Genomic DNA, 18,752 nt, shown 5'->3' on the forward strand with positions numbered 1-18,752 from the left:
ACTCAGATGAGAAATGCAATATTTCAACACCGGATGGTATTAAACTATTTATTAGCAGAAGAAGGGCAAATTAAATTACTCAAACTGCTGTTTGCAAATAAATGACAATAGAAAAGTAGTGAAACAAATAGCAAAAGGAATAAGAAAGGTAGCTCATGTTCCGGTCCAAACATGGAAAGAATGGGAATGGGACATGTTTTCATGGCTACCTGGTAAACTGTGGGTTAAAACAATTGCTTTTTTCTCTTATGTGCTGTAGCAACTCTAGTATTTTTACCATGCATGATTCCTTGCTTAATACAACTTACTCAACATGTAATCAAGGGAATGCATGTTATAGCCATGCCTACTGACCCACAGATGGCTATGAAAGGACAGAAATTGATGCCATTGCAAATAATTGCAAAACCAAAAAAGACACAAAAACAAGAAATTAAGACAATGATAGCTAAAGTTTGTAAAGACAATTACTAAAAATAAAAGAGGAGGGATTGAGAGGAATGTTATATTTGTCTTTACAAATAAATTGTAAATCTGTTGGTAGATAAAGTTAGCACCTAGAGATAAAAGAAACAATGGGAGGGATTACACTGATTGGTGAATGGAAAAAGAGATTTGCCTTTACAAACAAACTGTAGGTTTGCTGGTAAATGAAATTGGGTAACAGAAGATGAAAGAAGCAACAGGGGGGGAAACTATGAATTCTACAAGAATTAAAAATTAAAAGGGAGGGTTATACATTAGAGGGGAATGTCAGGTGTCAGGCGTTCCGGGAAGTCTGTGCCTCTCGAGTACCTCAGCCAATGGGGAAAGAGAGAGGGAAAGGCGGCCGGGAAATTGGGATAAAAGGAGGCTGTGTCCTCCAAAAATTCGAGAGATCCCAGGGGAATGCCCCATGGCCTCTCCCTTTATTCGAATAAAGCAAAAAGGACTCCTCTGTCTCCTTTTTGGACATAAACCTCTGGTGTTTGTGGATTAATTTTCCTTACAAGGCTCAGCTCTCTATCCCCTCAATCTCTGCAAGGAATCGGATTTCTCAATCCGGCAGGGCAGCAATGCTGTTCTCCTCGCCGGAGATCCGGATTGCAGCGGCGTCCCCGCCGGCGCTGCCCGGATGGAGCGGGGAGCGGGGGGTGTGTGTGAATAGAGGGGAGGGTGACGCCGAGTTCGGGCTGCGAGAGCGGCCGCGGCTGCGAGCGTGGGAAGGGCGGCAGTGCTGCCGCCTTGTGGGCACAGCGCGGTACTGCAGCCACCCCCGAGCCGGCGCTCCGGCAGTGCTCGGCAGCGGCTGCAGTACCGCGCTGTGCCCACAAGGCGGCGATGTGCGGACGGCGTTAGCGGCGGGTGTGCAGCCAGGGCTGGGGCGCGGGGCAGGGGCGGGGCCGGGGGAGCGTCCCAGGGGGACTGACAGGGGAGGGACAGGGTCAGCGCTGGGCAAAACCCCCTAAAAAACCCCAAAATTAAAAAAAAAAAAAAAATTAAAAATCCCACAAAAAACTTTAAAAATACCTTCAAATTACCCTAAAACAACCTTAAAAAAACATAAAAACAACCCAAAACCCCTTTAAAAACGGGGGGCGTGGCCACGTGACACCCCTGGAAGTCACGTATCCTGAGGGGCGGGGCTCGGTTTAGGGTCCGTTGCTCTGGGCATTAAAAATCGAGCGCCGAGCAATCGACCGGCAGGCGTGCTCAGTCGAGCGCCGAGCAGTCGATCGGCAGGCGTGCTCAGTCGAGCGCCGAGCAGTCGATCGGCAGGCATTAGCGTTGTCGTTGCTGCGACGCGAGGGGTGGGGCAGTCACTGTGATGCGGGGGGGCCGACACGATGACGTCAGGGCCGTGGGCGGAGCCCGGGCCGCTGCAGTGGCGTCGGTAACGTGACACGGCTTTCGGTTCGGGTGCTGTCGGTGCCGGCTGCCGATCCCGTCCGAGCGGTGCCGCCGCTCCCTCGGCGGGCGGAGTGTGGGGCTCGGGCACGGGCGGCATCGGAGCGTGCGCTGGGGCTGAGCACGGCGCTGCCGCTGCTGCTCAGGGCTGCTGCCGAGGCTCTGGGCTCGCTCCCGCCCGGCCCGGGAGCCGCCGCCGTGCCGCCGGCCGTGCGCGGGAGGGCGGTGCGGGGATTTCCCCGCGCTGAGCGGAACCGCCCGGGGCGCGGGGACCGCCCGGGCCGGCCCCGGCACCTCCCAAACCCACCGCTCCCGGCGCTGCCAGGGAATTTTTTTCCAGTGTAGGCAGAGAATTCTTTACACCTGTAAGTAATTTCTGATGTGGTCGTGCCGCTTTAACAGTATTTGAAATCCCTCTTCATGCCCTTGCAGCAGCATTTTTGAATTTTGAACTAAAATGTAAATTTAGCCCTTCTGCCTGGGTCTGTTCACAGAATTCATGGAATCCCAGAATGGTTTGGGTGGGAAGAATCCTAAAAGCTCGTCCAGTTCCACTCCCTGCCATGAACAGGGACACCTTTCAGTAGCCCGGGGTGCTCAAAGCCCCAGTGTCAGTTCTCCAGAGGACAGTCACAGAAGCAGCTGAGTTTCCATCTCAGCTCCCTGTGTGCTGAGGGGCTGCACTGTGGGATTGGAGCCAGAAAATCTGAGAGTAGAATCTCAGAACCTCCTGTGCTGGAAGGGAACCACATGGATCATGAACATGTCCAACTCCTGGCCCTGCAGAGGACAGCCCCAGGAATCCCAACCATGTGCCTGTCGGCCGTGTGCAAGCTCCTTGAGCTCTTGTCAAGTTGGGTGCTGTGACTGCATTCGTGGGGAGCCTTTTCCAGTGCCTGGGAGACCATGCTCTGGGAAAAGAGCCTTTTCTTAATATCCAGTCTAATCCTGCCCTGACCCCTCTGCAGGCGCTCCCTCGGGTCCTGTCACTGTCACCAAGGGCAGAGGTCAGCACCTGCCCCTGCACTTCCCCACGTGAGGGAGCTGCAGACAATGTGAGGTGTCCCCTCACTCTCCTCCTCTGATCTTATTCCTCTGAGACTCCTCTGGCCTGGATTGTTTTGACTTTTCTCTAACGATTTCTCCCTCTAGCTGGACTGTGCAGCATTTGGCGTGATGACCCTGCCGTCCATCGGGATCCCCCTGCTGCTCTGGTACTCGAGCAAGAGGAAGTACGACACCCCCAAGACCAAAAAGAACTGAGCAGAGTCAAATGCCACCAGCACTGCAGAAATCCCTTCCTTCCCCCAGCCCTGCCCTGCTGCAGCTGCACACCGGCACACAGCCCAGGCTGCTCCTGCCCACACTCACACAGCCCCAGGGCCCAGAGGGGCTCAGGGACGCCTCTCAAGAGGGAACAGTTTCACCCACTGAACCCACCGCTGCCCACAGGAGATCCCAACCTTCGGAGGGATTGTGGGGCACAGAGAAGCTGATGGCAGCAGCCTGGCAGGGTCCTGGCCCCTCCAGGCCACCCCCACACCAGGACTCTGCACCCTGACCTTGCCCATTCATTGGGCAGAGCTTTTCCATCACACCCCCCTACTCCGGGAGATTAAACACAGAAACAGCCTGGAACAATGTATTTATTCTGAGGCAAAGAGAACTTTCAGTTTGGAACCTGTCCCCCAGTGCAAGGACACCAACAGCCACTGCCTTTTCCCCATGTCCAGGGTATTTTCCATCCCTCCCAGACTTTAAACAAACTTTTCCAGGCTCAACCTTGAGAACAGGTGACTGCAGTGATCTCTTCCCCATATCAAGGTCAAGGCAGCTGCTTCTCCCCCGCCAAGATTCAACCTCTCACTCCTGGGCTGCCTCTGGTGCTGCAGACTGCTTGCTTTGGTTGTCACCCTTCTTTTTGTGCCCCGAAACGATGTCATCAATGCGGAGGAGAAGAACTGCAGTCTGCAGAGAAACCCCACACCCAGGGCTCATCTGGAGCTCATCACAAATGACAAAACCCAACGTGCCCAGCTTTCACACCACACAACCATCAGCCTGGGTTGAAATGGTTCAGCACAGAAGGGACTGGTGCCTCACAGGCTTGGGGGAGCAGCAATGGACTGCTTTCCCACCACCATGGAAACAGACACCTATTTTTCCCTGCTGACTGACACAGAAGTGACACAGTATCCCTTCAATGAACAGCCTTTGATCCAACACCAGCAGTGTAATGGCAGGATGTGTAAGTAGAAGGACAGCTGGGACCTGGCAGCCCAAGCCAGCCAAAGGGATAAAGCTCCCACGATCACTGATGATTCCAGTACGTTGCTGGCACATGATTGCTCAGGTACAACTCTGTCTGGCTTTGGAAGCAGTGAAAATACTTTGCACCATTTGCAGGAAAAGGTGGGATTGAAACATGATGAAATTTAGCTACAGGATCAAAAACTCTGGGAAAGCCTGAGTCTGGGCCCCTACATCCCTCACTACCCCACCTCAGACACCTGCAGGCCCTACACTGGGTGTGTGATGACCACCCAAACACCCCAGCACACAGGGAAGGATGTCCTCCTCTCCCAAATAATACCCACAGAGGCTCTGATGTTTCCCCACCTCTCCTTACCTCCACAGCTGTTTTGTAGGTCTGAAGTTTGACAGCCAAGGGTTCCCAGATCCCCAGCTCCTTCATGTCAACCAGGGCTCCAGTCTCCCCATTCACCCCCCAAGTCTGGCTCCCTTCCTGAGTGTGCTTGGCCTGGAAGCAGAAAGACAGGTCACCACCAGTGGGGTGAGATGGCAAATTCCCCTCTGAAGTCTCAAATGACCACAGGCTCAGGAATACTCACTAGAATATTAATTAGAACATTCTCAATTTTGGAGTTTATACAAGAACATGTTACTGATAGCATAACTAGGGCTCTGTTCTAAACAGTGACTGATCCAAGGAGCTGGGTGAACTAGGAAAGGGCTGACTGTGTCCTGGAGCCCCTGCCACACGCCTTACCCTGAGTGAAGTCAGAACACGGATTGTACTAGCGCCACAGTTCTGGATCAGCGTCCGGGGAATGACCTCAAGAGCCTGGGCCACTGCACGGTAGGGCCACTGCTCCACGCCTGTCATGCCCTTGGACCTCTCTGTTAGTGCATGGGAAACAGCCATCTCAGTGGCTCCCCCGCCTGGCACCAGCTGTGGGTCCATGAGGACATTGCGGCACACCTGCATGGCATCCTGCAGGTTGCGCTCCACCTCCTGCAACAGATACACAATCACAAAACTGCTGAGGCTGGAAACCCCTCTAACATCATCAAGTCCAAAAATTCCCCCAGCACTGCCAAGGCCATCACTAACCCAAGTCCCAAAGTGCCACATCCATACATCTGATAAATCCCTCCAGGGATGGTGACTCCACTACTGCCCTGGGTAGCGTGTGCCATTGCCTGACCACACTTTCCATGAAGAAATTTCCCCTAATATCCAATCTAAGCCTCCCCTGGTGCAACTTAAGGCCACTTCCTCTAGCCCTGTCACTTGTTACTAGGGTGAAGAGCCTGACTCCCAGTGAGCTAGACCCTTCTGTCAGGTAGTACTAAACAGCGATCTGAACTCCCCCAGCTGCTCCTTGTGCTCCAGACCATTCCTCAGCTCTACTGCCCTTCTCATTATGAACTGCGGCACCATACCAGCTGAAAGCCCAGCCCTCAGTCTGCTGGCCATGACTCACCACAAAGGTGGCCAGCACAGGAGGTGAAGCAGACCATGCACTCACTTACCGCAAGGATTTCCTTGCTGGCTCCCCGCAGGATGATGGTGCAAGCCTTAGGATCTTTGCAATCAGTGATGAAAGCAAAATACTCATCTCCTATTTTTTTCACTTCAAAGAGCCTAGCACCGGTTCCCACATCCTCCTCCCGGAGCTCATCTGTGCGACTGACAATGCGAGCCCCACAGGCCCTAGAACAGCAAAGCATGATATCAGACACTCACAAAGATCAGAATAATTTCAGGTCATGCATAGTAGGAATGGGCTCCAGACAGCAGCCAACACCTACCTGGCAATACGGTTGTTGTCAGTCTTCCGCACCCTGCGGATGGCGGTGATGTTGGCTCTCATCAGGTAGTGCTGGGCCAGGTCTGGAACCAGGTTTGGGCAATTTCAGTAATGACTCAGTAGTATCATGTTAAATTTCATCTGTTTATCAGTTATCAATCTAACTATTTTAATTCCAGTCTTTGACGCAAAAGGGATTACAGGAAAAAAACGCCTAAAATGTAGCTTTTAAAACCAGGCTGCAAGGCAAAACGGTAGCATAGCCCTCCAGGGGTTAAGACTCAGCTTCACTTGTTTTGGTATCTTTCCCAAATGCTGGAAAATCATAATATCATTGTAAGGGTCTACTTTCACAGAGCAACATCAAGGATGAACTTCAATGCCTGCAGTGTACACCTATTCACTAGAAAGCTAAAACAAAACCCAAGCCAAGTTTAGCACCAGGTTTGGGAGGAGTTGCATTAGTTTGTTGTCGTGACTTTTTTTAGTTTTGGTCAGGTTTTCTCCAGGTTCCTGAGCAGTGCCTTTAACACCATTAACCTCATTGCGATGAATTCAACACAAAGGATGACGTGTGCTATTACCAGAAACTCCTTTTTCTGTGATGACCAGATCTGGCTTGACTCTTATCAGATCCTCACACATCTGCTGAATGTACTCTTCCTCCATCTGCAGGATACGGGCAAAGTCTTCCTCCCGAGTAATTTCAATGTCAGTCTGTACAAAAGAGGTGTAAACAGCTTAGAGTTTTCATTCCAACCTTCACAGCCCCCCAGCTTCAAGCAGCTCAACTCCTCCAGTATAACCAGGGAAAGAGTCAGGGATGAAAACCACTGATCAAATAAACTGCGACACTGTCAGCTGAGCTTTAGCTCAAGCTCAGAAATATTTCTTTTGCTTCTGACCAGCACTTAGGTACACAAATCAATGTAGCTGCTTTAATGAGTCAAAATGCTGTAGCCTCTCTCCTATTTTTCTGGACCCCACAGCATAATTAAGCCCCACGTTTAACAGGCCTCTAAAAGGTAGAACACAGAAAGCCTTCCACCACTTGCACTTTTAACAAGACATCTGCATTTGTTCATTTGACTCACTCTAAATCAAGACTTATAGATGTCTCCAACAGGACTCACTTTACCTGGCTCTCTCCTTTCTTGTACTCCAGTGAACAATCCAGAAGGACAATGCGTGGATTCTTAATAAGGCGACGCATTCTGGGATGGGTTACATCTTTATTCACCATGATTCCACGCAAAACGCACGAGTCTTCACTAAAACCACCTGGAATCTAACACAAGGAAGGGAGAAAATGAGGTGAGTCAATTTAGTCTACAAAAACTTGTGTATTTTCTGAAGCTGTCTCACATACAGAAAAGGGAAAACATCTCCCAAATAACCACGGTGCATCCAGACCATTATACAAGTTTAATTTTAAGCACACAATGAGTTAAGATTTTAAGTGGGAAGCTATGAAAGAACTTAAGAAACTTTTAACATCCTACTGTCTGGCACTGTTTCATTTTCCATCTTCCAAATCCAATTGAAATTCTTTTTGACAGGTACTCTAAAAGAGTTGAAATAGCAGCCCCTGTTGGCATTGTACATGAGCATGGCTGACACCACTGACTGAAATATCTTCCAGGATTATGTCTGTGGACTGCAGAGAAGTAACACAAAATTCTTCCCAATGCACTCTGCAATAAACTAGTTCAGAACAAGAAAGGGGTACAAGAATAAGAAACAGTTCAAGATAAACTCACCTTTTCTACTTTTGCATATTTTTTAATATCTATTTCCTTTCTACCATTTTCTTCAAACTCCACAGTCTTAACAGCTTCAAGAGCAATGCTACAGGCCAAGTCAGACCAGCGGTTTATTGCCTTGGTGTTTATCGCACTCTTAATTATTTTAAGCATCATCTCTTTATTGTTCACATCCACTGGAGTGCTGAGATAAAGGAAAAACCAAATAGCAAACTGAGTGTTAATTCCAAGCAACAACAATCTAACCCTTTTGACTCCCCCTCCAATTTTGCAAAGTTGTATTTGACTAACACAACTGCCTGAAGGAGCAGCTTGAAGCAGTACAAATCCAGATCCCTCCTCTCTAACTTCCATCAGCCCATACTTACCCAATCTTCTTTAGAATACTGATCATGTCATCAAGAGCCTTACGATAAGCCCAGATGATCACAGTTGGGTGCATCTGCTGTTCAAGAAAGTGTTCAGCAACGGAGAGCATCTCTCCAGCTAAAAAAAAATTTAAAATACATTGAAATCCCCAAGTAAGTTAGTAGGATAATCAACAGTCAAGAAAGGAGAGCATAGACAAAAAAAATATATCTTCTATCCATGCAGAGAGCTCTCACATCACCTACACCCTTCTTTACATTTAACAATGGTTATCATGGGGAAAGAACTTCCCGAAGTGTGCAGCTGATCGAGTCTCATGAACCTAGCCTCTTACACAGTAAAAAACCCCTCTCCATCTCAAGGTTAGTAAATAACTAAGATGTGTCTCATCATGGGCTCTGCTTAGAAAAAAGGGTGAACTTCAGCCTTTATGCAAAGTGTCTGAGCCAGTCTCCTTACCAAGGATAATGACAGATGTGGTCCCATCTCCAACTTCTTCATCCTGAGTGCGGCTGATCTCTATCATTGATTTTGCAGCTGGATGCTGGACTTGAATCTATGTAGGAGCAAGGGGTATGGATTTGTCCCAGAATATTAAAGCAGAAACATCTCATGTCACTCAATGGAACAAACAGCACACCTTTAATACAATCAAAGGCATTCTGTCCAACAACAGCAAGGCTGTTTTTTCCCTTTTGAGACCAAAATCAAGCCCTTGTAATTGACAGTATTGTATCTCTTCACTGTTTTTCAGGCATTACAGTTCTTAGGATGTTCTTTTAACAGCTGTTGCACCAGATAGAGGATAATGATTTCTAGGTCTCATTGTGTGGCATTGTGAACACCACCATCTACTCAAAAGGTCTCACTGCAGTTGATAATAGCTCCAATTACCAAAGAATTTGCATCAGTCTTGTAAACACTCCATGAAAACTTCCCACTCTAGGATCAAACCTACATTTCTGTAGAGCAAGAACACTTGCTGGATATGTTTCATTTCTCCTGTAGGAACCTCTCTTGGTGCAGCTGGTTAGCACTTGCTGGCTCTCAGGAGAGGTGAGGAGATCACACAGCTCCATTGTCACCCAAGATTCAGACACATACTAACAACGTTAAACAAGACAATCCTTCAGGAGAAACTTACTTCTCTAAGAATAGCATTGCCATCGTTAGTCATCACAATCCCACCCATGGGGTCCAAAAGCATCTGCAAGCACAAAGAGAACACTTGACTGCTCTGTCCCATGTGTGTCCCACTTCCAGTCAGCTGCAGCACAGGTGTTGCAGCACAAATTCTTACCTTCATCATTGCTCTCGGTCCCAAACATGTTCGGATAATGTCAGCAATAGTCTAGGAGGAATCAAAGAAATGAGGTAATATAGGAGGGCATCAAAAAGTCTAAAAAAAACCCCACAATGAAATCAGCAGCCCCTGCAAAATTTCAGTGATCCAACAACTCTGCTGTGGTTGAGATGCAGCCAAGGTAAAGAATCGTGTGGAAATGAGAATATGGGGATTATCAAGACACTGGAACCACACTAAATTATTATCTCAATCAGATGTCAAAACTGAGACACTTTCAGACTTTGCAGTGAAAGGTTGTTTGGTTGGTTAAATCCCTCCATGGTTATTTACAGGGTACCCATTACAGGAACAATGCAGATATTTTGTTTTTATACAGAATTTTTATGTAATACTATAAAAATCTTCTGCTAACATAGAAAATTATTTTTTATGTTGCTTCTTCTTCTACTCTATATTCATATAGAATAGAGAAAATATGCTTCACATCCAGTTTTCACTCCGAAATATATAAATACACACACACACACATAAAAAAAATGGAACAGAACAGCCTGAGAATTTGGTACCTTTGCAGCAGTGATGTTTCCTGTCTGGACTTTTCTTCCAGATTCACGTTTTGTATTCTGACCTAAAGCATACAAAAAAAAATAAAATTAATCAAGTACAAAACAATAAAAATGCAGTCACCTTTCAGTCACACATTCAACGTGTGACCAGTTTGAAATTCAGAGTTTACAATACAAATACTGCAGTGATGATGAGAAATCAATTGACAGATTGTCAGTGAAAAACAACATTCCCTATTATAACAGAACTCCTCGTTAGCATCCTGAGACAAAGCTTTGCAAGCCTGAAACAGGACCTACTACCCCAGAAAATCAAACTGCAGTGACTCACTAGAATCTGACAGATCTCACAAAACCAAGGAGCTGCTATTGTACAGTAGTGTTCAGTAAAAAAAATTAGAGACTCATGTACAGTAAGCAGAACTGGATGAACATAAAGTTAATCCATCAATGTTGCTTTGGCACATGAAGGTGACCAGCTGGAGACCAGCTATCAACAAACTCAGCCCTAGAGTATATTTGGGCTCAGGGATGTCTTTCTGGAATGACAAGCCAGGCCCGAGCATGCCCAGATTTACAAAGGAGCAGATGCATGCGCACACGAAGGTGTAAGACAGAACAAAAGGAAGCAACAATAAGAGCAGCACCAAGTCTCAGGCAAGCAGGCTTATAGAAAAGGGGCAGTGGGCTACCACAGTCTGCCTGCTGGGTTAATAGAGCACAGAATGGATAGAGAAAAGAGAATGAGATATCCAAACAGAAAAAAAAACCCTGGAAACACCTCATGTTGGTAGATGGTGACAAAATCATAGAATGGTTTGGGTTGGAGGGAACCTAAAGGACTACCTCGTTCCAAAGCTCTCTCACAGGCAGTGACACCTTGTCCAAAGTCCCTCTCCCTTCTCCCTCTTTTAGTGCCCCTTTTGGCACTCAAAGGAGCTCTAAGGTCCCCCTGGAGCTTTTACTTCTCCAGGCTCAACACCCGCAGCTCTCCTAGCCTGACTCCAGAGCAGAAGGGCTCCAGCCCTTGGAGCATCACTGTGGACTCCTTTAGACTAGCCCCAGTAGCTCCACGTCCTTAACACACTAGAGGCCCAAGAATTGGGGTTCACATGGGGTTCAAACGGGGCAGTACAAAGCAACATGCTGAGAAAGACGCGACAAAAGCTGAGAGCACAGAAGGCTTCCAGAAAAGGTCTGAGTTCAGCGGGGCTCCGAGACGTCCCAGGCGCAGTAGAGGCTATGGGGAGGGAGCTGAGAGGGGGAGCTCGGGCCGTGGGGAGGGAGCTGAGAGGGGGAGCTCGGGCCGTGGGGAGGGAGCTGAGAGGGGAGCAGAGGCCGTGGGGAGGGAGCTGAGAGGGGGAGCTCGGGCCGTGGGGAGGGAGCTGAGAGGGGGAGCTCGGGCCGCGCCGCTGGTGGCGGCGATCCCCAGTGCATCCCCGGCAGGTCAGGGGGTCCCGGGCGGAACGGGCTGTGAAAGGCCGCCCGGCCATGAGGGACCCAACATGGCGGCGAGTGAAGCGAGCGGCAAAGCGGGGCGGGGGTCCGAACCGTCCACACCCTCACCCTCCGCCCCGGGAGAACTTACTGAGAACCAGGACGGGGCGCGGGCCCATCATCGCGGCGGCTCGAGCGCGGCGGAACCTTCTGGAGCCTCGGCGCTGCCGCCTCGCAAAGCCTCTCACCGCGCAGCGCCCCCACCCCGCGGTCAATCGCGCGTGAGTGCCGCGCCCGCTCGGAGGGAACGCCCGGCGGGTTCCGGCCGGGAAGTGACGCCAGGCACGGGGGCGGGGGCAGCGGGGAATCCGCGGGAGCGTGGGGCACGGCCGTGGGGAGGGGAGGGGAGGCCGCGGGGCCCGCGGGGCAGAGCGGAGTGCACGTCCCGCTGCCGCCTCCCCGTTCCATTCGGAACGCACCGCGTCCGAGATGCCACGAGCGGCCTCGGCTCCGAAAGGCAGACCGCAGTGCCGCCCCCTCGGTCAGCACGGCGGTCTGGCCCAGCCTGCACTACAGCACGCTAGGAAAAGGACGGATATTGGGGAGGCGTCGCCTGTCCGATAGGGCAGGCTGTGCCCGGGTCCTGGAGCAGCAGCTCCTGCTCCTGAGAGGAGCTGAGCCCGAGCCCCAGGCTCCGGTATCGCTGCAAGCAGGACCCTCAGCCCTCTTCAGCCGCCAGCGGCCATTTTGTGTCCCAGGCGGTTCAGTGTCACCCCAAGGGACCGAGGGTCACACAATGGCATGGGGAAAGATCAGCGGTGATAGCACATCATCTGATCCACGCAGAAAGCGGGAACATGCCTAGGGGAGGGGGGTGTGGGTGCGTGTACTTAAGCAGAGCATCCCCCGTGCAGGAAGGGAGAGTTTCCCAGCCTCTGCACCTGATTCTCCTCCCCCTGCACAGCACCCTCATTGCTTTACAAAACCACCATGGACCTGGGCAGCCTGCTGGGCCAGAGAACAGCATCAACAGGACAAAGCAGTAGCTCTGACATCCTCAATCACATCAGGTCTGGGGTGTGACCAGAGCAAGCTCCCTCCCACGGGGCAGCAGCACCCACAGGGCTCCCTGAGATATGACACCCTGCAGGAACCTGCAGCAGGCAAATGAGAGCTGGAGGCAGCACAGGGGGCAGAGCCCCACAGACAGGCCCCCCGGGCACTGACACACTGCTCCTCCCTATGGATTGCTGCAGCTGCAGAGGAGAGAGGGGTTCCCCCTCCCAAAGGGGCTGGACAAGGCAGCTTGGGACTTTTGCTTGTTCTTTTTTCTCTTTGCTTGTTTCTCCATTAGAACACAGAGGACACCTCATGGCTGCTGCTGCAGCCACCCAATCCTTTGCCCAGAGGGCTGAAAGCGCAGCACAGGCAGCACCTCTCAGGGGACGGTGCCATCCCGACCCAGCCGCTGTCCTGGCCGTTCAGGGCTGTCCTTTGCTGAGCTCTGCAGTGCTGGTGGCATTTGACTCTGCTCAGTTCTTTTTGGTCTTGGGGGTGTCGTACTTCCTCTTGCTCGAGTACCAGAGCAGCAGGGGGATCCCGATGGACGGCAGGGTCATCACGCCAAATGCTGCCCAGTCCAGCTAGAGGGAGAAATCGTTAGAGAAAAGTCAAAACAATCCAGGCCAGAGGAGTCTCAGAGGAATAAGGTCAGAGGAGGAGAGTGAGGGGACACCTCACATTGTCTGCAGCTCCCTCACGTGGGGAAGTGCAGGGGCAGGTGCTGACCTCTGCCCTTGGTGACCAGTGACAGGACCCGAGGGAGCGCCTGCAGAGGGGTCAGGGCAGGATTAGGCTGGATATTAAGAAAAGGCTCTTTTCCCAGAGCATGGTCTCCCAGGCACTGGAAAAGGCTCCCCACGAATGCAGTCACAGCACCCAACTTGACAAGAGCTCAAGGAGCTTGCACACGGCCGACAGGCACATGGTTGGGATTCCTGGGGCTGTCCTCTGCAGGGCCAGGAGTTGGACATGTCCATGATTCATTTGTTTCCCTTCCAGCACAGGAGGTTCTAAGATTCTACTCTCAGATTTTCTGGCTCCAATCCCACAGTGCAGCCCCTCAGCACACAGGGAGCTGAGATGGAAACTCAGCTGCTTCTGTGACTGTCCTCTGGAAAACTGACCGGAATGAACTCCAGCTCCAGCTGGAACTCTCCAGGTGACTGCAGAGCAAGCCACACACACACACGTGTGAGAAGAAAGGCACCACCCTCGGCTGCAGCTGCCGTGCTGCACTTTCCCATTATCAATGGACAGGTACTTACAAAGTGAGGGGAGAACCTCCTGTCGAAGTCACGCTGAGCCAGGATCCCACCCTGCCCGGGAGCACTGGTGAAGCCAACCTGGAAAAGGCAGGGATAAGACAGGCTTTGCCACGTTTCCTCCTGGCTCCAGAGCCGGGCAGGGTGAGAGCACATGGATACACATCATCCCCGGCCCCACAGCTCCAGGAGTGCGCTCAGGTCTGTCTGCAGGGCTCCCAGAAATCAGCACTTACCACAACCTGTGCACCCTCCTGTGCCAGGTACGTGATGGTGGCAGAGGTGAAGTTGAAGTACCCAGCTTTGAGAGGTCGTAGAACCACGGTGTGGGACACATTGCTCGCTCTGGGAGCCAGACGTTAAGGAAAATGGATGTATTTCAGCAGAGGAAGAAAAGTGAGGAGATGGGAAAGAGCAGCCTGGAGCCAGGTGCAAAAGTCAGTGCTGCTGACAAATCTGAGTGCTCATGGTCACACACAGCCAGACCCACCTGAGGCTGACCCAGCTGCTCCTCCACAGGCAGAGCAACTGCCTCAGGATCTGGTGCTGTCTGCAAGGAACTTTAATTTTACACTGCACCATACAGAAGAGCAATGGTTTGCATTTGGCAGCCTGTCCAAGCTCTGGAAGGAATTTCAGAGACAGCAGATGAAGATATCATGAAGATGCAGGATGCTCAGGGGCAAGAAAGAGAGTTGGGAGAAATTTCAAAACCTGAAAAGATACGGAGCAATCCTGTCCCACTTGACGTTGAGCATGCCAGAGACAATGCCAAAATCTTCTGGGGGGAAGGAATCATCCGACAGCTCCACATCTAGGGCAGCGCTGAGCACAACAAAGAGAGGGGTGAGACAGGAATCTTAACATTTGCCATCTGCTCACAGGCTCTAATGCAAAGTGCACTGACAGTTCCATCCTGACCAAATGGAAGAACTGGTTTTTGAAAGATGAAATGTCACCAGTAGAAGATGGGGAGGAGAGCTGAGGTGTCTTACGGGGAGACTGCATAGAGAAGAAGGCAAAGCTGAAAGAAACAGCCACAAGGACAAGAAAACCACCGCTTTTTCCACAAAAGGATTTGGCAGTTTGCTGAACTTCTGATACCATCCTATGGATACACATGTTGCCCTAAATAATAACCAAATCCCACATATAAAATCACGGTGTCTCATAAATGTTGTACGAATCCAACATTACAGCACCATGTATTCTTCTCGTAGCAGCACTGTTCTCAGCATGCATTATTCTGCCTTTAAAAAAAAAAAAAATCTAAAGACCAAAACAACAAAGCTCTTTAACAGTGTCCTGCATTTTGTCCAATCAGCTTTTCATTCTGTGAATGAAGCTTTTTACCAGCGTCATGGAAGTTCTGTTTTATCTTTGTCAGGTCCTTAGTTAAGTCCTGACAGCAAAAAGGAATTTTCATTAAAAAGAGTAAAGGTGAGAAAGAGCTCACAAAGCCAAGAAAAGGAGCTTCATGCGTGGGGAGCAGAGTGCACCAGGACAGCACAGGAACTGTACCATGCTGGACTGACAGCTTGAGCAGCCACAAGGTAAAAGCAGCAACAACGGAAGAGGAAGGACAAGGCAAATTTCAGGGTCAATCCTTTAGGCACTGCTGGAAATCTCAGAGGGAGCAGAAGCAACAGCACATCACAGAGCTCAGAAATCGCCTCGTACCCTGCAGCCGTACCGAGAATCTTTGCTCGTGGTCAGTACTGGACCTGGACAGGCCTTACCTGGAGCCAACGTTGTAGATGTTGTACTGCAAAGTCAGGTCCTTGCCCTCCACTGCGTATCTGTTTAACAGGGATTTGGAGGCCAGGAGCCTGGCGCCATCCTCACAGCGAGCCACAGACACCAGGGCAAACACGGCAAGAAGCGCCAGCTTCATCTAGGAACACAGGGAAATGGAACGGCATTGATCATTTGCAATCTCTGAACACTTGCCTGTGGGGAGGTAAGAATTGGCACAGCAGTGTCCCAGATCTGCATCCATGGAAAAAATGTCAATGGTCTTTTCCCCTTTCAAAGCCCTGGCCAGTATCACTCCCCTTTCCAGAATCATGGAACATCCTGAAGCGAAAGGGACCCACAAGGATCATCGAGTCCAACCCCTGGCCTTGCACATCTCAGTAATGGGCAAAGTTTTCAGATCACTAACCTCTTCTAGTAACTTCCAGAGCAAAAGCTTTGGCAATTAACAATTTCATCCGTTTTAGCAACTAACAGTTAATTGTCTTTGCAAAGCCTGGCAACTTTCCAGCACTGTCTTACACACCAGTTAGTTCTTCTCAGAAAGCACCAACTCCTCACTTCCAACATTTACTCCTTCCTATTTCCAGACACTGAGGAACCACCAACTCCCTCCAGTGGCTTTTATGATCCCCTGCACAAATCCCTGCTTCAGGCCACGTGGCCTGACTTATCCAAACACAGTGCCTCTGAAGCCACCCTGCTGAGAGGACAAGGAAACAGCAACACGACAGATGTGACCAGTGAGGACACTTGATGGGGCTTTTAAATACAAAATCTGGTGCAAAATCAGGGCCTCTGCCCTCCACAGTCACAGGGTGGTTAGGGTTGGACAGGACTGTAAATACCATCCAACTGCACCCCCTGTCATGAGCAAGGACACCTTCCACTAGACCAGCTTGCTCCACGCCCATCCAAACTGGCCTTCAACACTTCCAGAGATGGGGCAGCCACAGCGTCTCTGGACAACCTGCGCCAGTGACTCACCTCCCTCACAGGGACCCATTTCTTCCAAATATCCCATCCAACTCTGCTCTCTGGCAGTGGGAAGCCTTGTTCTGTCACTCCAGGCCCTTGTCCAAAGTCCCTCACCAGCTCTCCTGGAGCTCATTTAGGCAGTGAAGGAGCTCTGAGGTCTCACTGGAGCCTTTACTTCTCTAAGCTGAGCACTCCCAGCTCTCCCAGCCTGTCTCCAGAGCAGAGGATCCAGATCATCTGGAGCAGCCCTGGATCATCTCCGTGGTCTCCTCTGGACTCACTGCAGCAGCTCCATGTCCTTCCTGTGCTGAGGGCCAAGAGCTGGAGGCAGCTCTGCAGGGCAGGGTCTCAGCAGTGCTCTGCTGAGGGGCACAATCCCCCCTTCACACGCTGCCGCAGCTGTTGCAGATGGGCTAGTGTTGGTATTCTGTGTCCCCAGTGCACATTACCTCAGCCACGGCATGCTGAGCTTCTTGTCAACCCATCCCCCCCAGTCCTTCTTAGGACTGCACTCTATCCATTCCCCCAGTCTGGCGGTGTTTCGGTGCAGGTGCAGCACCTGCCTTTGGCCTCGCTGAACCCCGTGAGCTCGGCACAGACCCGCCTGCCCAGCCCGGCCCAGCGCGGTGCCAGAAGTCCCTTCCTTCCTCCAGCCCTGCCCTGCTGCAGCTGCACACCGGCGCACAGCCCAGGCTGCTCCTGCCCACTCACGCAGCCCCAGGGCCCAGAGGGGCTCAGGGACGCCTCTCAAGAGGGAACCGCCCGGTCTCACTCACCGCTGCCCGCGGAAGAGCCCGACTCTGACGCTCCAGCGCCAGAACCCGGCCGGTCCTTCCCGGCCCCTCGGAGCCCACGGCCGAGCCTCTCCTACAGACCCTTCCCAGCGCCCAGAGGCCCGAGGACACGGCCGCGAGATGCTCCGGCCTCCCGCCCCTCACCTTCTCCGCCGCCGCCAACGCCGCAACGACGAGTCAGCGCAGCCGCGGCGGAAGTGGCGCACGTGAGCCACGCCCAGGGACGCCCTGTGCCTCCTGGGAAATGGAGTCCAGAGCCCCGCAGACGCAGAGATTCCGGGCCTGCGCAGATCACGTTTCCTGCGCTGCCGCATCGCCCGCTAGCGGCAGAGTGCGGGCGGGAGGCGGAAGGAGCAGTGTGCTGGGCCGGGGCTTTCATACGGCTCTGGAAAAGAGCAGCGCATGTGTATCGGCACAAGGTGCTCTACTCTCGCCAGCAGCCGCCCAGGTCCGTGGTGGATGTGTAAAGCGGTGAAGGAGGAGTGAAGGAGAAGGAGCAGGCCTAAATTCCTCCAGAATCAGGTGCACAGAACCCTAGAGTGTCCCTTGCTGCTTGATCATTCCCCACAGACAGGCTGCGGCCTTCTGCTGCCCGCGGAACAGGACGTGTCCCCACCTTGCCGTGTAAAGTCAGAACATAACAGAACTCCTGGCGTTTCCAGCACTGCAGGAAAACCCGAGAGCTCCCCTGTGCCCGTGTCTCTCAGGCAGATGCTTCTGGTGGGAGAATGGCCTCAGGTCCCCCCTCTGTGCAAATATTGTTCCTCACACACATGTGAGGAGCAGCTGGGTCAGCCTCAGATGGGTCTGGCTGTGTGTGACCACGAGCACTCAGATTTGTCAGCACTGACTTTTGCACCTGGCTCCAGGCTGCTCTTTCCCATCTCCTCACTTTTCTTCCTCTGCTGAAACACAGGAACCGTGTTCCTTAACATCTGGCTCCCAGAGTGAGCAATGTGTCCCACACCATGGTTCTACGGCCTCTCAAAGCTGGGTACTTCAACTTCACCTCTGCCACCATCACGTACCTGGCACAGGAGGGTGCACAGGTTGTGCTGAGTGGCACCGTCTCCTGAGAGGTGCTGCCTGTGCTGCGCTTTCAGCCCTCTGGGCAAAGGATTGGGTGGCTGCAGCAGCAGCCATGAGGTGTCCTCTGTGTTCTAATGGAGAAACAAGCAAAAGTCCCAAACTGCCTTGTCCAGCCCCTTTGGAGGGGGAACCCCTCTCTCCTCTGCAGCTGCAGCAATCCATAGGGAGGAGCAGTGTGTCAGTGCCCGGGGGGCCTGTCTGTGGGGCTCTGCCCCCTGTGCTGCCTCCAGCTCTCATTTGCCTGCTGCAGGTTCCTGCAGGGTGTCATATCTCAGGGAGCCCTGTGGGTGCTGCTGCCCCGTGGGAGGGAGCTTGCTCTGGTCACACCCCAGACCTGATGTGATTGAGGATGTCAGAGCTGCTGCTTTGTCCTGTTGATGCTGTTCTCTGGCCCAGCAGGCTGCCCAGGTCCATGGTGGTTTTGTAAAG

General features: G+C 51.8%; 2 protein-coding genes across 4 annotated transcripts; both read right to left on the bottom strand.

Moving 5' to 3' along the window:
- Positions 1–3,515: 3,515 nt before the first annotated feature.
- CCT3 (chaperonin containing TCP1 subunit 3) lies at positions 3,516–12,138 on the bottom strand. Its single transcript, XM_056510656.1, has 14 exons — positions 11,535–12,138; positions 9,947–10,008; positions 9,375–9,425; positions 9,219–9,281; positions 8,534–8,630; positions 8,074–8,191; positions 7,703–7,889; positions 7,081–7,230; positions 6,527–6,659; positions 5,944–6,025; positions 5,665–5,845; positions 4,898–5,143; positions 4,517–4,648; positions 3,516–3,855 (listed from the first exon to the last, which is right to left on the bottom strand). The coding sequence occupies exons 1-14, from the start codon at positions 11,563–11,565 to the stop codon at positions 3,751–3,753; spliced, it is 1,638 nt and encodes a 545-aa protein (XP_056366631.1). The 5' UTR covers positions 11,566–12,138; the 3' UTR covers positions 3,516–3,750.
- Positions 12,139–12,689: 551 nt separating this feature from the next.
- Positions 12,690–17,464, bottom strand: SSR2 (signal sequence receptor subunit 2). Of its 3 annotated transcripts, none has more exons than XM_056510657.1 (6): positions 17,379–17,464; positions 15,447–15,601; positions 14,434–14,532; positions 13,944–14,052; positions 13,711–13,788; positions 12,690–13,026 (listed from the first exon to the last, which is right to left on the bottom strand). In XM_056510657.1, the coding sequence occupies exons 2-6, from the start codon at positions 15,599–15,601 to the stop codon at positions 12,916–12,918; spliced, it is 552 nt and encodes a 183-aa protein (XP_056366632.1). In that variant the 5' UTR covers positions 17,379–17,464; the 3' UTR covers positions 12,690–12,915. The 3 variants fall into 3 exon arrangements, with proteins under 3 accessions (XP_056366632.1, XP_056366633.1, XP_056366634.1); XM_056510658.1 differs by having other exon boundaries at positions 17,217–17,427; XM_056510659.1 differs by lacking the exon at positions 17,379–17,464 and adding an exon at positions 17,213–17,376.
- Positions 17,465–18,752: the final 1,288 nt, after the last annotated feature.

This window comes from Oenanthe melanoleuca, chromosome 25 (assembly GCF_029582105.1).
Source record: "Oenanthe melanoleuca isolate GR-GAL-2019-014 chromosome 25, OMel1.0, whole genome shotgun sequence".
Classification (NCBI taxonomy): Eukaryota; Metazoa; Chordata; class Aves; order Passeriformes; family Muscicapidae; genus Oenanthe; species Oenanthe melanoleuca.

What these genes read in the sequence shown, in the direction of transcription:
- CCT3 (XM_056510656.1), bottom strand. Translation starts at nt 11,565, where the DNA reads ATGATGGGCCCGCGCCCCGTCCTGGTTCTCA. An exon ending in GTGTTCTGACTTCACTCAGG is followed by an intron (nt 4,649 to 4,897) that starts GTAAGGCGTGTG and finishes TTCTGCTTCCAG; the next exon opens with GCCAAGCACACTCAGGAAGG. An exon ending in CCTACAAAACAGCTGTGGAG is followed by an intron (nt 3,856 to 4,516) that starts GTAAGGAGAGGT and finishes GTTTCTCTGCAG; the next exon opens with ACTGCAGTTCTTCTCCTCCG.
- SSR2 (XM_056510657.1), bottom strand. Translation starts at nt 15,601, where the DNA reads ATGAAGCTGGCGCTTCTTGCCGTGTTTGCCCTGGTGTCTGTGGCTCGC. An exon ending in AAGTGGGACAGGATTGCTCC is followed by an intron (nt 14,053 to 14,433) that starts GTATCTTTTCAG and finishes TCTGGCTCCCAG; the next exon opens with AGCGAGCAATGTGTCCCACA. An exon ending in AGGAGGGTGCACAGGTTGTG is followed by an intron (nt 13,789 to 13,943) that starts GTAAGTGCTGAT and finishes TGCCTTTTCCAG; the next exon opens with GTTGGCTTCACCAGTGCTCC.